The sequence below is a fragment of the Typopeltis vanoorti genome, chromosome 11, assembly GCF_054136105.1.
Source record: "Typopeltis vanoorti isolate ZY-2024b chromosome 11, IOZ_Tvanoo_1.0, whole genome shotgun sequence".
Classification (NCBI taxonomy): domain Eukaryota; kingdom Metazoa; phylum Arthropoda; class Arachnida; order Uropygi; family Thelyphonidae; genus Typopeltis; species Typopeltis vanoorti.
In genome coordinates, this window is record NC_143559.1 from 70619126 (window position 1) to 70637747 (window position 18622).

General features: G+C 34.3%; 1 protein-coding gene across 3 annotated transcripts in view; it reads left to right on the forward strand.

Annotated features, from left to right (window-relative positions):
* Positions 1–18622, forward strand: part of LOC150101712 (serine/threonine-protein phosphatase 2A 56 kDa regulatory subunit epsilon isoform-like) — a 261565-nt gene that overhangs the window by 114464 nt on the left and 128479 nt on the right. For all 3 annotated transcript variants that reach the window (XM_090400724.1, XM_090400723.1, XM_090400725.1), the window contains exons 2-3: positions 5101–5297; positions 18354–18455. In XM_090400724.1, coding sequence (XP_090256850.1) covers positions 5101–5297; positions 18354–18455 — 299 coding nt within the window. The remainder of the gene's footprint in view (positions 1–5100; positions 5298–18353; positions 18456–18622) is intronic.

An 18622-nucleotide genomic window follows, 5' to 3' on the forward strand; every position in this document is an offset into this window, starting at 1 on the left:
TGTAGCCAAAATTGTTATTTATTCTCTTATGGAATCATGGACATAAGTCGAGGGATGACTGTATTTCAATGATTGAGCCTCTGTAGCTCAGTCAGTATAGACAAAGCCCTTTAGTCAGAAAGACCTGAGTTTGATTCCTGTCCATGATGTGAGGAACCTTTACCTCTCTAGACTAAAGATGAGTTAGCCAGCCTGATACAGAGGTAGAGGGATTTTTTTTCACCCAGAAACTTGGGTTTTTCATCCCTCAGAACATTCAAACTGTCCCATGAACACATACAGATCTACAGTCATAAAATACATACTTAATCCCTCACTGGGAGAGCTCGACCAGTCCTAAGGTATGGTAGAGGAACGGGGGAAACCTCATACAAATAAATAAATAAATTTCAACGATTAATGCTCTTTACAAGATTAATAGTAGTTCAGTAGTAAAATCAGCTGAACATTTATTTCCTTTGTTTCCAGTTTCTTGGAAGAGACAAAGCTCTGTGATACTCTGCATTAGTTCAATGACACATAGCATGCCGTAAGATGGAGAAATTTAAGGCTAGTTGTGAAGGTTTAAGAAAAACTTGATTTTAAATGAAAACATGTTTAAATACATCTATTAAATTAGTCCTAATAATCACATAGCTAGTAAAGTAAATGTCACAGAGTACTGTAGTTGTAACTAATTTAGTATTGTTAAGGTTAAATATTATATAGTTAAGATTGCATAGACATTCAAAACCGTAATTATAATAATATTTAATAATGAATTAAATATATTGCAATATATATTTAATGGAATCTGCAATATAGTCATTTATTTTGGAATTGTGGAAAGCAGCTGTTGAACAAAGGAGTAAGTAGACAAACTAGGACTAAAAAGAAATAAGATGAAAACATCTTTAACTACTTTTGGGGGCAAAGTAACTTCATTTCAGTTTTATGTTATGCTTGATAAGAAATTATATTCTTGTCATCAAAATGCAGTTTGGTATATGTGGTGTTTTTCAAAAATCTTTCAGGTTATCAAGAATTCATTCATTATTGGAAGTTTTCTATCCAACTTTAACACTTAAAACTTTGCATTAGGGTTGAAACAAATGTTTCATATGAGTGGAATAGCTGCATGTGCTGTACGAGTAGTGGCAATTTTAAGTACAAGAATTGCCTCAGTGTCAACCTGCTATATAAATAACAGCCCAACACGATTTTTGCTGTTGGACTTTTATATGAGACTTGTTTTTTACTAAATTGGGTGCGCTGATTGTAAATATCAAATCCATTTTTCTCTATCACGTCAATTTTTCTCCTATGGCATTTTCTTTTTGCTAATTTGTAAGTTTTTGATAGTTTTAAGGAGGCAGTACTATTTAGAGGATCAAAAAAAATCGATTTTTTAATATTATTTTCTGAAAGTATGTACTTTTAAAAATCTGTTTCTAACTTTTTATCAAGAAATTCGAAAAATTCCCGAAGATATAGCCTTATTATTCAAAGCGGTGCGCAGATCAGAATCGGAGTGCTCACCGCTCTCGCTTTTTAGTAAACGAATAAATGCGTAAGAACCTGCAACGGTACGTACTGGCGCTTTGAATGCGAGCCGATAATTAGATACATAACTACTTAACAATATTCATTAAAAATTACAAGAATATTTATTAAAAAATAACAATTTTACTTACACATGAGTTTCAGGGAATAAATTTTTGTTTGTAGCAATTTCTGCTGTGTGTTCTGTTTTGGCAATCCCTTTGAATACTCCAACAGTAGTCGGCCATCGTGTGAGAATCCCATCTTCCTTCGTACCGATCTTCCATAGTTTTTAAGTCTTGATGAAATCTTTCACCTTGTTCATCGCTTACAGCACCTAAATTCTCGGGAAATCTATCAAGATGACTGTATAGGAAATGAAGCTTTATGCTCATTTTGCAACCTAGGGGCTGGAAATTTTCAAGCATTGTTTCCACTAGATCTTTGTAATTGCACGCTTTTTTGTTTCCAAGAAAATTATTCGCAACCATCGTAAATGAAGTCCAGGCTTCTTTCTCAATTTCGTTCATAGAGTTGATGAAATTTGGGTCTCTCATTAAAGTTCTAATTTGTGGTCCATCAAATACACCGTCTTTAATTTTTTCATAACTAAGTCGTGGAAATTTTTCACATATGTATTGGAAACAGTCACCATGTAAATCTAAAGCTTTAACATACTGCTTCATAAGACCTAGTTTGATGTGTAGAGGTGGAAAAATGATTTTTTTCCATGCCGATTAAAGGTTGATTTATAACATTCTGTTCTCCAACATTTAAGGATATTCTAAGAGGCCAATGTTTCTGACTCCAGTGTTGGTTTCTAGCTCGACTATCCCAGAAGCATAGAAAACACGGAAACTTTGTATATCCTCTTTGAAAGCCAAGTAAAAAGTTCATCATTTTAAGATCCACACAGATGATCCAGTTATGGTCTGTATATTTTAATAACTTCAGAACCTTTTTAATGTCCTCATATGTTTCCTTTAAGTGGACTGAATAGCCAATAGGAATTGAGCCATATACATTCCCATTGTGTAGTAAGACACACTTGAGACTTCTGCTTGAACTGTCAATAAATAAACACCACTCATTTAGATGATATTGTACAACACTCATTTCAGTTACTAAACCTGACACGTTGTTACGGTAAACGAACCCACACTCGTGTTTAAAATATTGTACAAGATTACTTTCCCTGCTACGATAAAAAGTTATCTTCGTATCTTGCTCCAGTAAGTTTTTTTCATTTAATCTTGAAGTTAACAATTCCGATGATTCCTTTGATAGGCCCAAATCTCTTACTAAGTCATTCAATTCTGCTTGAGTAAAACGTTGCGGTCCAGAACTAGAAATTAAATTTTCATTGTCATCTGGCATATCCCGATCATGCTCGTTCTCAAGTAAAGGAAGTCCTTTATAAATTGACAAGGCTATTTCATTGGAATGAGCAACTGGCCGAATTGCTGAGCCGAGATTTGGATACACAATTTTTTTCTTATTCTTCTTATTATAACCAGAAGTCTAAACGAAACAAAAATAGCAATCATCTACATGATTTTTCGGTTCACGCCCATGACTTGTCCTGATCTGCAATTTTTACGTCAAAGTATGCAAAGTACACTTTCTTAACAAAATCAGTGATATTTGTCCTTTGACTGGGAACAGTAAAGCTCCCACAAATGTAGCAGAAGGAATCTACATCGACACAATTTCGAGTAGTAGACATGTATTTTCTTCACTGCCGACTAACATGCAATTAACAAGACAAAAAAAACCAGGGACTTTATTGAAACTTTATAAGCGCTCATCATACTTTCACGATCGATTAACGATTGACTGATTTCGATTGTTCTTTGTCTGCTATGACGCATATGGCATTCATTTGTTTTAGGCAGTTGTCATCGCCAACTTTTCATCACCTAAATGTATTAGGTTGGTTATCGGCCTCTCTCGCATTCAAAGCGCCAGTACGTGCCGTTGCAGGTTCTTACGTATTTATTCGATTACTAACAAGCGAGAGCGGTGAGTGCTCCGATTCTGATCTGCGCACCGCTTTGAATAATAGGCTATATCTTCGGGAATTTTTCGAATTTCTTGATAAAAAGTTAGGAACAGATTTTTAAAAGTACATACTTTCAGAAAATAATATTAAAAAATCGATTTTCTTGATCCTCTAAATAGTACTGCCTCCTGAAAACTATCAAAAACTTACAAATTAGCAAAAAAAAAATGCCATAGATGAAAAACCTGATGTGATAGAGAAAAATGGGTTTGATATTTGAAATCAGTGCACCCAAATTAGTAAAAAACAAGTGTCAGATCATAATCAGCAGAAAAAAAAATTTTTTTGTTGGCCATTGTAATCCATCAGTAACATTTCTAGGCAGATTTAATTTTTGCCAATGATTAAAATATGAAGTAATGAGAAACACTGTTCTTTGCATGATCTGTTTGATATTATTTATAATTTTGATACATCTAGAGTTATTTCATTATTAATAAAAAGAGGAAAACCACTTTTTATCCAACTGAATGTTCCATTGTCTCCTGACCTTATGATGCTTGCAAGGTGGGAGTCCTCCTGCAAAGTTCAATTTTTAAGTGTTAGCCTTTGCAATCAAGTTTAACTCAATAAGTGACCAGCTTCCTAAATCCCATATGTGGATGATATTACCATCTTTTGTCATTCATACCATATGATGGTCATAGAAAGATAGCTTCATCAAGCCACTAACAATCTTTCAAAATGAGTGCAGATTTTCACCATAGAAGACTGCTTATGTGCATTTTTGCTGTAAACATCTTTATCCTGATTGCTGCATTGAATGCAGCAATCCTACATGGCAAAGCAACGCTGTGGCTATTTGTTCCACACACTTTTAAACATTCTTTTGTATGCTTGACTGGTTATACAGGGTGGCCCATAAGCCACGAAGGGGCTTTAAACATTTAGTAAGTTTTTATTTTTTTTATTGTATATTTTTATTTTTATTAATTATTGTTCTTTTCTTTTCTTTTCTTTTTTTTTTTTATAATACACAAAACCCAGAGATTTTTTCTTTAGTTATGAAAAACCTCATTACATAAATGCCTTCCATTTTCGGCTTAACAGCTGTTAACGTTTCTGGCTGCAGCATCCTAATTTTTGCATGAATGTTCTCCTATGGAGGTTAAGGTTACCTGAAGGAAAAGATATGTGAACAAACCCCAGACATTCCAAAAGCTGAAGGAAAGCGTTCATGCAGAAATTAGGGGACTGCAGCCAGAAACATTAATACAGCTGTCACAGAACGTGCCATAGGAAAAAGGTGCCAGTCTTTGTGACGTAATGTGGTTTTTCATAACTAATAAAAAAATATAAAAAAAATCCCCAGATTCTGTATTTTGTAACAAAAAATAATAAAAATAATTAATAAATAAAGTTAAGAAATGTTTAAACCCCTTTGTAAAGGTGTAAAGTTACTTCTGTAAAAGTAAAGGTAACTTTTTTCACTGCTATAAGTTTTATATTCATAACAGTATCCAGTTATTCTAGTTGTGCCATTATCCATTATTTACAAATTGGTGAATTCTTTTCAGATGTTTCACCATCAGAACAAGAAGAACTTTTTACTCGCAAGATTCGACAGTGTGGGATAGTTTTTGACTTTATGGATCCTATGTCAGACTTGAAAGGGAAAGAAGTAAAAAGAGCAACATTAAATGAATTGGTAGAATATATTTCCACAGGAAAAGGAGTACTAACAGAACCTGTTTATCCTGAGGTTATGAGAATGGTATGATACCCATTGTGATTAAAGGAATAATTTTATTATTTTGTGTTTTTGTCCTGTTATTGTTTTTTTATGAATATAGTATCACTATATGGTAAAATCTTGTAAATTGCATTTCATTCAGAGTTAGTTACTGTATTTGATATATCAACTTTTTAGAATATTCCCTGAAACAGTTATACTATTACTCATTTTAAGTAGTTTCAGTTTCTTCCTCAATTATTTGCAAAAAAAAAAAAAAAACTTTTTTTATGGTGTTGAATTGGATTTCAACGGTATTGATGCGAACACAGATTGATAAGAAAATAACTATTTATTAACTTACAAGCTAATATTTCGCTGGTATTATATCCAGCATCTTCAGAGCACACAAACAAAGTTTGTTACAAATGCGAGACAACCACAATCCGCTGTAATAGTGGGGCTAGTATAAGTAATTGCAGCGTGTAACACAAGACTAAAGTCCTAATACGGTGCCATCTAAGTTTTAAAAAAAAAAAAAAAATATATATATATATATATATATATATATATATATATATTAATTTGGTCTTAGGATGACTGTCTTCCAAATCTTTGGTAGATTTATACAGCCATACTAGTTAAGTAGTTAAGGTTTGGAGTGTGTTTTAAGGCTTCTGTTGATTCCAGGAACAACCTCTGACTTGTAGAAGCTTCTGTGCAGTACTTTTGCTTGTTTTTTTCCCAATTGATCCTGTGTGCCGGGGTATCCAAAGCATGGTCTTCCAGACTCGATTTGCCATAGCGAAAGCGCCGGATATATTTTTTGTGTTCACTGAGGCGGATGTTCACAGTTCTTCCTGTCTGTCCGTAGTAGGCTCGATGACAAGAACAGGGCACTTCATGGACTCCTGGATGTGATAAAGGAGTGAATCTGTCCTTAGCCGAACAGATGAGAGTTGCCAATTTCACATAAGGTTTAAATACGGTACACAGTTGGTATTTGTTAAGCACCCTAGATATCTTTTCAGATGTGTCTTTAATGTATGGGATGGTGATAGCTTTGTTGTAGTCTTCTGTCGTAGATAGTGGGGGAGGGGGATTTCTGGGTTGCATTTAGATAGATAAAATACTAAATGCTACCCAGAAATCCCCCCCGCTATCTACCACAGAAGACTACAACAAAACTATCACCATCCCATACATTAAAGACACATCTGAAAAGATATCTAAGGTGCTTAACAAACACCAACTGCGTACTGTATTTAAACCTTATGTGAAATTGGCAACTCTCATCCGTTCACCTAATGACAGATTCACTCCTTTATCACATCCAGGAGTCCATGAAGTGCCCTGTTCTTGTCATCGAGCCTACTACAGACAGACAGGAAGAACTGTGGACATCCGTCTCAGTGAACACAAAAAATATATCCGGCACTTTCGCTATGGCAAGTTGAGTCTGGCAGGCCATGCTTTGGATACAAAGTCACAAAGGGCACAAAGTCAGTGAGGTTGTTCCTGGAAGCAACAGAAGCCTTAAAACATACTCCAAACCTTAACAACTATGGCTGTACAAATCTACCAAAGATTTGGAAGACAGTCATCCTAAGACCAAATTAATATTTATTTATTTTATTTTGTTCAAAACTTTGGACTACTGTTTTTTTTTTATAACTTAGATGGCGCCATATTAGGACTTTAGTCTTGTGTTGCATGCTGCAATTACTTATACTAGCCCCACTGTTACACCAAATTAGATGCTGGATATAATACCAGCGAAATATTAGCTTTTAAGTTAATAAATAGTTTATTTCTTATATTTTCGAATCAATATCGTTTAAATCCAATTCAACATGTGTGATGAACACATAAGCCTATCCACACGTTTCTTTATGGTGGATCCTTTTGTTGCATATTTCCTTCCCTATATTCTGCAGCATCAGTCATAATTAATCACTTTCTGATGATTTTGTAACAAGTTTCTTTCACTGGAAAAGAAAGTCAGTTATACTTGACAAGAAATTCTTGTTTTCATCCCTATTTTAGTTAAGCATGAGCAAATAAAAGTTTGTACATGAAATATTTAGAAAAAGCAGTTGTTGACTTCATATCAGGTTGCCATGGTATCTCAGTGCATAGCACACTTCCTCTTTGGGTGTCTATAATGTCTTGCTTTATGAGAGGAGTCATTGCCTAGACTGGTTTTTACCTTTATCGAGGTCTCATCAGTAGACACTAATCCCATGGATATACTGAGCGTTTATACAACAGTTGCAGAAGTAATTTTTCCCTATACACATAGTTATAATAGGTGTAAGTTTTTTTGTTTTTTTTTCCACTGGGAAGAAGTAAATTATACTTGACAAGAAATTATATTCTGGTTCAAGTAACCTAATCTTGAAGATATTTCATTGAGAACTTGTGTTTGCTTAAAAATGAGCCTGAAAACAAGAATATGATTTATTTATTGTCAGATAAATTATGTACTTTGTTTATTGGAAAGCAACCCCCCCCCCAAAAAAAAAAAAACTTTGCTGTAATTATCTCTGATGCAGAATATTGTAATAGCGTAATCATATTACATTATTACAATTATTACATATATTATTACAAAATTATTATAACCGGCTTGGTTGGCTGAGTGGTTAGCGTATCCGCTCTCCAGCCAAAAGGCTGTAGGCTCGAATCCCGTTGTGGGCATGGATGTTTGCGATTGTCTGTGGAAATGCTAGTGGTGGTGATAGGTGGTAGATGGTGTTGATGATGATGGTAGTACAGGTTGAGACAGAGTTGTAGAGTAGATGCCCTCCCTCAATGAGTCTTTAGACTCATCTAAAGACTCATCGAGGTGCCATATGGAGGTGCCATAATAATAATATTTTAATCTGTGTTCTTACATGTGGAAATATAGCTTTTGCCATTGGTGAGACCTTAGTAAAGGTAAAAAGATGTTTCATACTTCTTTGTTTGCTCACCCTTAGATAAAATAAAGATGAAAACAGGAATATAATTTCCTGTCAAGTATAACTAGTGGTGGTGATAGATGATGATGGTAGTACAGGTTGGTGGAGACAGAGAGTTGTAGAGTAAGTGCCCTCCCTCGATGAGTCTTTAGACTCCCTGGAGGTGCCATAATAATAATATTTTAATCTGTGCTTCTTACATGTGGAAATATGGCTTTTGCCATTGGTAAGACCTTAGTAAAGGTAAAAAGATGTTTCACACTTCTTTGTTTGCTCACCCTTAGATAAAATAAAAATAAAAACAGGAATATAATTTCCTATCAAGTATAACTTACTTTCTGAAATTTGTTTTCATTACAGACTGCTTGGTTCAGTTCATTATTAGGTACCTAACAAATTACAACAAAGTTGCATTTTAATGTAGGAAGTTATCTTTTTCTAATGTAATTTGGATATGTATGATATTTTGGAATGCAACAATGTTCTTCTACCCTTCTTTAATTTATCCAAAATATTTCTGTTAATAGATGATGGCACACCGAGGTCATCATGGTATGATATTGGTAATTTGTGTGTTGCTGATGGTCAAGAAATTGTATCGTCTTATAATATGTGTCCTTATGTGCTGACTGTACTATTTCTTGACCATCAGCAACACAAATTAGCAATATCATACCATGATGACCTTGGTGTGCCATCATCTATTAACAGAAATATTTTGATACAGAAATACCTGATAATACTATGTCTAACTATTGACCATTGTATCTTGGGAGTGGTGGTGGTGAAGAGTTTGGAAAAGTAGATAAGAACTCGCATACTGAAATGGGATGCAAAGTATAGATTCTTTTGCAAAAAAGTTTTCTAAGAGAAGGTTTGAGCCACTTCCTCACCTTTTGTTAATAATGTTTTTTATTGAGTTAAACAGTGGAAATGGACTTTGCTAAATCTTTTGACAGGATACAGCAAAGGGGGTTGTTGCATAAATTGGAGGATATGAGATTGGATCATAAACTGTTATCATCCATAAGAAATGGCTAACTCACAAATGTCAGAGTGGAGTATGAGGGTTCTGAGTCTGCTAGATTTAAAGTGCCCACTGGTGTATCCTAGGAATCAGCCCTTGGTTCATTGTTATTCATTTTTACTAATGGCATCGGGAAGGATTTGCCAAGTAATGTACAGCTTTTTGCTGATTATGCAAATATAGGCAGTGTGATCAGGTATGTGACTGACATGCAGCTTTTGCAGAATGATTTGAATAGGCTGTGAAAATGGCTGTCATTTCAATGTTAGTAAATGTAAAGTTATGTACTTTGGTATAATGAGATATCTAGTGGTATGTTATGTTGATGGGATTATACTAAAAGAAACTGATCTTCCTAAATACTAAAGCTCTAAAGATCTTAGTGTTTTAATATTTAGGAAGTTTAACGGCTATATAGTAAAGATTACAAATACAACTCAGAGGGTAATTGCAATGCTGAAACAAACATTAACATTTAAGGATAAGGAAGTCATTTTGTCTTTTTACAAGGTCTTAATACAACCACACCTTTTCTATTCTTCATAGATATGGTTTCCAGATATAATGGAGAAGATGCAAAGAAGAGTGTTGGACTAATCAAAACTGTGAAATGTAGATTATGAGGACAGATTGAGAATTTGTGGACTGCACACATTAGCAAACAAGAGAAAGAGGATCTGATAATAAGACTTACATCACCAACTCCATGTACAATTAACTGCATCTTCACCAACACCATCTATCCAACCACCGCCACCACTAGTATTTTCACAATCGCAAACATCCATGCCCATGACAAGATTCGAACCTGCAGCCTTTTGACTGGAGATTGGATACACTAACTATTTAGGCATTAAAATTATGCCTAAATAGTTAAAATGTTGGTCTAATTCAATAAATTCATACTACTGAGTTGTTTTCTTGCCTATAGGTGTAGTTTCTCTGATTTTCATGCCAAATTTATGAAAGCAGTTATTTAAAGACTGGAGATTTGTAGTAGATTTATTTAAGAATGTCATCTGCATAGAGTATCAGGTTTAATATCACTTTACTTAATAATGGCGGTCCATATAGATGAAAAAGCAATGAATAGAATGTACAACCTCCTCATTGTATATCCTTCAGTTCTTAATGCTGATTTGCAATTTATTTATAAAATAAGTTGCAAATTGTCAGTGCATGTATAAAGTTCCATTTACAGCATACAGATTTGTTTTGAGCAGTTTTCTTTTCTACCTTATGCTTTGCCAAGATCAACAAAGCATAAAATACGATATCCTTATATTCCTCTGATTTATTACCATTTTTTTATAAGGTAAAAATCTTGTCTTGGCAACTCATTTGGCCTAAATGAAGCTGGTTTTCTCAAATATTCCTAAGAAAGATGAAAAACCTTACCAACTAATTACTGTTCAGTTATTCTTTCTAAAGTGATAGAAAAAGCTATTAACACTCGACTGCTACATTACCTAGAAACCACCAACCAATAAATGGTTATTAGTATGGATTCTGCTACTTTTTATCATTGTGTGGAGAGAGGATGTCTTCTTGCTTATATCATCTAACTTTGGACAGACAACATGGAAGAGGTTCAGAATTTCAAGTGGTTGCCTCTGCTATCGCTAAGACATTTGATTGATTTTAGCACACAGGCCTCTTAAATAAGTTTCTGCCATATGGTCTGTATTCTGACTCTTTAACTGAGTCAGGAGACAGTTTGAAAGCATGTTATGCACGATGGTGGATGAATCTTTAAATTTGCAACTAATGCTGGGGTTCACAAGGCTTGCTTCTCTCACTTACCGTTATTTCAAATTCTACAAATCTAATTCTTATGACTGCTGCACTCTTTCTCATTTGACAAACATTGTGCTACACAAATCAGCAAAATTTCCAGAATATCATCTTCTGGAACCATAACTTTCGATCTTCAGATTCTTCTGTAGGATTCTTGTTAATTTCATTGCTGTAAAACTGATTTTTGTTTTGTTTTGTCAAAACTAGGAAATGGTTTTATTTTTCAGTACCCAGATTTCAGGACAAAATTAGTTTTCTCTTCTTGAATTTTGACCTCCATTCCTTTTTGGCATAAACACATTACAAATGTTGTCTCCTCAACATTTGAGATTTTTTTTTTTTCTTTTTCTTTCACTTAATATTACTTTACCTCTGTACATATTGCAAATTCATCCAGTGATAAGGTACTTTCTTACATTTGAAGTAGTGCCTCTAAAAGGTTTCTAAAAATACTTAACTCAGTACAGAAAAGGTCAATTAGGTTGATTAATGACCTCTATCTCTCACCAGTTCTTGTTCTTCTGTCTTCTCAGTAAACATGAATTATGTTGACTTGGTATTTCTTGGATTCCTAAACTAGCTACACTTTTCTATTGATGTTTGTTATATTGATGATGATCATCTTCACTTCTGTTTAGGTTATTCTAGTAGCTGGTTTTTCATTGTTCACCCAAGTCCCTTGATTCAAATAATTAGTATAATGTTCAACTGTACGACCCCAGCTAACATAATATCTCATTATGTTGTACCATTAGAATGTATATGTAGTGGTAATTGAGAGCATCTTTCTGCAACAGTAAATTTAAACTTCTATTAGCATTTGCCAGATGCCTTTTGTCTCTGCTAAGAACTAAAGTGCATCATAAGTTTTCCATTCTCTTCTTTTTTTTTTCTTCTTCCCTCGGCCTATATATTCACCACTGTTGGTAAAGGCCTTTCCCATTACTGGATAGTTGGGTCTACTTCTGTAACGGTGACCATGCCATCTTGGGAGAGTGTTTATATACTTGTATGAATGAATGTATGAAGGTGAAAGACGACCACAAACATCCACGCCCATGGCAGGATTCGAACCTGCAGCCGGCTGCAGGTTCGAATAAGATATACTAAGCCAACCAGGCTGGCCTGCTAGTATTCTTATCCCAATGGCTTTAACAGGCCTTTAAGGCCCACAATCTTCCAAGCATGCTTGAACCAAAATACAAGGATAAGATGGGCAGCCCTATGCCTCTAAGTATTCCTGACTGTATCCCTATGTGTTTACAGGGCCGGTTTGCCTGCTTGTGGAATGAAAACCCCAGATAAACTGGCAGAAAAAACCTTGCTGTCCACGCCCAAGACCGGCTAACTTAACCGGATAACACTCCTTATTCTGTAATATTTTTCATCGTAATTTTTTGTTTAAATCTATTAAATCCAAAGGACTAAATCATCCATAAAGGAAACGAAAGTACTAAGTAATGGAAATTTATCATAGTAGACTTTGAAAAAGCAGCACCATTGGGACTTGCTGTTGTTTTTTAAAATTTTCCATTTTAGCAAGAGTTTATTAAGACAGAATATGTAAATATTGAAATATATTTACCATAGGTATGTAATTTAAAAAAAAAAAAGGAAGTGACATTGGTTCTGAAATGGTCACACCCTGTGATAATTTCAGAACCTTCTGATGCTTGAGGAATTTGTTATACCATAGATCAATAAATTCTCTTTCTTTCTTATGAGTTTTTGCTAATACCACTAAGGTATCAGCAAAAACTGGTACAGAATGGTAGAGAAAATAACCTTTTCCCTGCCATTCTTTGTAAGTGGCTAAAATCGAGTTCCTGTAATATCTGAAATAAATATTTATCTTAAATATAAATATGTTCAACTTGTTCTCCACTATACCAGTTTTGATTATTCTGTTATGTATTTCCATGTTTAATTTACCATTTTCAGATCATGCCTAAATAGTTGAAATGTTTTACTAAAGTTCTCCATTGAGAATGCAGTTGATATGTTCTATGTTCCTAAGTAACTTCAGTCTAACTGGGGCCGATTTTCATACTAAATATGTTATATTAGTTATTCAGTATAGTCAGTCATGAAATCCTGAAGAACTGCAGAAAGTGAAAAGCTGGGTTGAATACCTCAAGTTATGTTGCTTCCTTAATAATGTGCTTCATATAAATGATGAATAACATTAAAGAAAGGGTGTATCTCTTGCACTAATTTTATACTGTCTTCTTGCTATCTTCAGTTCTAGCTACTGGGTTGCAACTTAAATATCTAGGCTACATGTGGCACTGTATAATGTTCCATTTACACCATATAATTGTAGCATTTCAAATACCTTTTCTATTAGCATCTTATCATATCCCTTTTCAGATTTACAAAACTTGAATACAGATCCTCATTACATTTTCATGATTTCTCGACCACGTGTGTTAAAGTAAAAATCTAATCATAATAATCCCTATTTGATCCAAACCAAGCTTTTTCACGTTTCTCTTCTACAATTTTTCTTCGCTTCCTTTTTCAAGTATGGATGTATAAATCTTATATAGAAATACTCAGAAGGGAAATTCTTCTCTAATTCCTATATTGTTCAATTTCCCTTTTCATAGATGGGTACTGTGAGTACTCTCTTCCAGTTATCTGGAATTTGATTGTGACTAGGCTTTCTAAATTGTGCAGTGTAGTTTACTATATAAGTTTTATAACCTCCATATTTGACCAAATCTGAATAAAAATGATGGCCCTAGAATTTTGATGGCTTGCTTGCTTACAACCTACATAACATGTTGAAAAAGAATAACCCACTAGTGAATACCAGAAGAACCTAAATTTAATTGGATTACAATGCAGTAACTCTCAAGTAGCAAATAGAAATTTAAAGTAATATAACTATAAGAAACAAATCGTCTGACCACAGATGCGAGACCCTTCGACACTTTTGCACATGGCAGAAGAAGGTGAATCCATTCTGATAATAGGGTAATCAATGTGTTTCATGGGATGAGTGTTTATTATATTTCAGAAAATTAGCTTTTCTTTTATGAAAATTCTAGATTTTAAAGTGGTAATTATTTTGCTTGTACAACAGTTAGAAAATTTTATGTATAAAGCACGTGATTTCACGTGTTGGTGATGAATTCCTGCATCGCCTTATTCCTTTCTCCTCTTCAACATGAATTGACTCTTCTTGGCATCTGTGGTCAGATAGTAACTGCTGATGTAATTTTACTGAGATAATTGTTTTTTTATTTTAATTATTTTTTTATTATATTTCATTTTTTTTTCCCACCAGAGGCTAGGTAGGCTATGGTCAATGGCTGACCAAGCAGTTATTCTCAGCTTACTGTAGCATGTACGAATGCAGTTTGTGAACCTGTGTGTATATTCCTGAAAATTTTCTTGATATGAAAGTCAATGTCGAGTTTTATTTTATTTTAATTTTAATTAAAGTAAATTCTTAAACATAGTAGGGTGTCTCCATAATTATTCATTATGATCCTTATTTGAGCATTTCTGATCATATCCCATCTACTCCAGTCGCCTTTCATTTCAGATTTTTGATTACTTTTCTACCTCAAGTATTGATATTCTTCTAGATAAGCTTATTTGTGGATGCCATTATGAATGGCATTGATTCCCCCACATGCAAATTAGCCAAAGTGCTCACACAATATACTGAAAAAACACCTTCATATATTAAAAACTCAACCCACTTTAAAGCTAGTATAGAAGAAAGCCTCTCACTCCAACACACTGGCATAATGGTCAGTTTTGATGTCTCCTATTCACCAATGTCTCACTCAGAGATACTATATACCACATCCAAGCCAAATTTCCTCCCAATATATCAGCCCTATTTCAGTTCACCATGAACTCAGGCTATTTTGTTTGCCAAGAAAAATTCTACAAACAGATAGAGGGGACAGCCATGGGTTCTCCACTTCTGGCCAACTTCTTTATGGATACCTTTGAAGAAAAAGCCTTAAACTTTGCCCCACATAAACCTGCTGCTTGGCTACGCTATGTGGATGATGCGTTTGCCATTTTGTCCTGTTTCTTATATTCACAATTTCTCAAAATACTTATACAATCAACACCCCTGGATCCAGTTTACCTTGGAAAATGAAAACAGTAACAGTATCCCTTTCCTAGACACTCTGATTACATGCCAGCCTAATGGATCCCTTGCTTTCTCTGTTTACAGAAAACCTACACATACAGGTAGATACATTCACCAGCACAGCAGTCACACCCACCCCATCCCAACAATATGGGATTATAAAAACCTTATATAACAGAGCAAAATTAATCAGTTCAGATAACAATGCCCTAACTACTGAACTTAACCATATCCTTAGCACCTTCTTAGCCAATGGCTACAACCCCCCCAAAAAATATTAAACCAGTTAACCACAGTCCCCTCCCTTTCATAGCATATATTATCACCATTCCATATATTCAGGGTATATCTGAAAAACTAACAGAAATTCTAAGAAAATATGACCTCACAACTAGTTACAAACCACATAAGAAATCATCATCTCTTATCCGCTCCACCAAAGACCCAGCCACTTCCCCTATACCTACCTGGAGTTTACCAGGTCCCTTGCAGTTGCAAACTGTCCTACTACAGCCAATATCAGGATATCCAAACACGAGGACTACATCCGGTTCCACCAATACAGCAAATCAGGACTTGCTGACCATGCATTGGACACCCACCACAGAATACGATGGAAGGCCAGTTTATTACACTGCAGCAAGTACAAGTACGAAAGATTATTCCTTAAATCAGCCTCCGCTGTGAACAACTTCCCAAACCTCAACAAATTTGGGTGCATGAGACTGTTTCAAATTTGGGAAGCATACATTCTAAGATCGTCAGTGCAATAGCTAAGACCAACCAATTTAGCCTACTAGGCGGCACCTTTTAGATCTCCAGGACTAACTTCAATTGCCTTTCTTCAGCCTCATTTGCTTATATCGAGTACCTGCATGCATATATCATTGTTTTGTGATCCCTGAAGATGGCAATGTAACATTGCTGAAATATAGGTAGTTATTAATTAAAGTTTTTATAATTAATAATTTAGTTTACATTGTCATTTCCTAAAAAATTAGAAGCATGCATTGATATGTTACTCCTGGTTGCATTTGTTATGTTTATTTTCTATCACTACAGTCACTGTACTTCTTGACATACATTCATCTGTGAAACTTCCCATTTTCCAGATGCTCCCATTACATTATAGTGAATGTATCATGCTTTAGAGTCTTATTTTGTGCAATATTAATTTTTTATTTATGTTTGGCTCATACATGAGAGGTTGGTCGGTCAACCTATAGTACATTAGTGCTATGTTTGCAAAGAGAATTTGGAAATGAGGAACTTGTTTACATTGGATTTGAAGCCTGCGCATTGTATTTCTTGGGAAACACATGGAAGGGAAGGCTGTTCCAGAACACAACAGAAGTAGAGATGAAGGAAGAAGAGAAATTTGTTTTATGAGTATGGAGTCTGACTGTGAAGGAATGTTGGGTGGTAGCTGCATGTGTTTCAATGGTTTATGCATAAAAATTATGCACTAATATCATGCGGGATCAAAAAATTCTTACAAAATTGACTGCTAATTATTGATTTTTTTTTGTGAAATAATTTATCACATATTGCTTATAAATTATTATAATTTCATTTAATTTTATGTTATGTTGATTATAAAAATTATATTAATTTTTAATTTAGCTGCATGAAATAATCTGAAAAATTGTTACATTGTTGAATAACTTATATTTGCAGGATTGATCCTTGGAATGCTTCCAGATTGTAACTTATTTCTTTGATTGGTATAAATTTGCACAAATCTTGGTTTAGACATGTATTCTGTGAACACATCAATCCTAGCCACCCCTTGTACATATCCAGGATATTAAATGTACAATAACTTTATAGCCTTTCATGGGTGGAATTCACATAAAAATTGCATTGATTCCTTTTCTGCCTACTGTTTCCCAGTGTTAGTCTTGCTTTTGATTATGCTAATTAAAATTGCAAAATATTATTTACTTATTCTCTTCATGCCACTTAAGGCCAAGATCAGTTTCTTCTAGTTAACTCTCTTGAGCCACCAATTCAGCTTCTCTCCAGCTCTGTCAGCCAAACATTGTTCTTTCCTTTTTGCAAAGTTAATTTAAGCCTTCCCTTTTTTCCTTCTGTGATCCATGTCAGATCCACTCTTGGAATCTCTTTGCTATCCATTCTCAGTATGTATGTGTTCAATCCATTTCCATCTGCATTTTTTTTTAGTCATCGGTGATACTCGGTCAGCTTATGTAAGTCATCATTTGTTATACGTTGGGGCCAAAATATTTGTAATATTGTATTCAGACATTTTGTTTGAAAAACTATTTAATTTAGCTTCCTTTTTATGGTCAGTTTTGATATCATCAAAATACGATGATATAAAAAGAAAATCATAAGACTTTTATTAAACAACTGAAATGGTTGATCTTAAAATAAATATGACTAAAACAAAAGTTCTTAAATTGAACAGCAATTGCCACAAAGAAATTAAAATCAATCAACATGCAGTAGAGGTGGTTAAGAATTTTACGTACTTGAGAGAAAATGTAGATACTGAAGGTGGTACTGAGAGGAGTTAGAGCTAGGATTTTCTCTCTCAGAGTGATGAGTGAAAAATAGTTGGCCTTTTAAAGGTAGTGAGTGCATCTAGTGCAGTGCTTCTCAACCTTTTTTGGATCATGCCCCACCTCAACGTCTCAAAGATTTTGATGCCCCCCCCCCTCTAGCATAATAGTCAGCCAAGTTCTGAAAAAGTATAATATAAATATGTACATGTACATTTTCTAATTGCCCCTCAAAATATTCAAATCGTCCCCTGTTGGGGCATATGCCCCACGTTGAGAAACACCACTGATGTAGTGTGAATGAATTTAAGGGAAGGTATGATAGCTGGTTTAGGGTGATTTATAAGCCTCCTTTGATGAGTCCTTGACTCCCTGGAGGTCTCAAATAATAATAATAAAATATTGGCAGAAGCTAATACTGCTTTCAAAAAAATTAAATAATACTGTATATGGAAATCATCCAAATATCATAATAAAACCAAAATAAACATCTTAAGGCCATATTATTATATGGGGTCAGAGACGTGCAAAATATTAACTATAGTAATTAAATGCTACTTACTTAATTTAGTCATTCATGTCTTTTTATTATCATTGTTTTTTTGTTTGTGTCTTGTGCTTGCATAGATGTATGCTAAACTACTGAGTTAAATTTTGTTTTCTTAGATATCTTGCAATTTGTTTCGCACCTTACCACCAAGTGAAAATCCAGATTTTGATCCAGAAGAAGATGATCCAACATTGGAAGCTTCTTGGCCCCATTTGCAGGTAGGTGGAGGTTTACAATTATTTAATTAGGAAATTGTTATTCCTTTATTTATGTGCAAATATTTTCACTCTTTTAATAATATACAGATCATATCAGAAGTGGAGTTATATATATTTTCCCTTCAGTAGATTTTGTATTTAAAAATTTATAAGTAGACATATTTTAT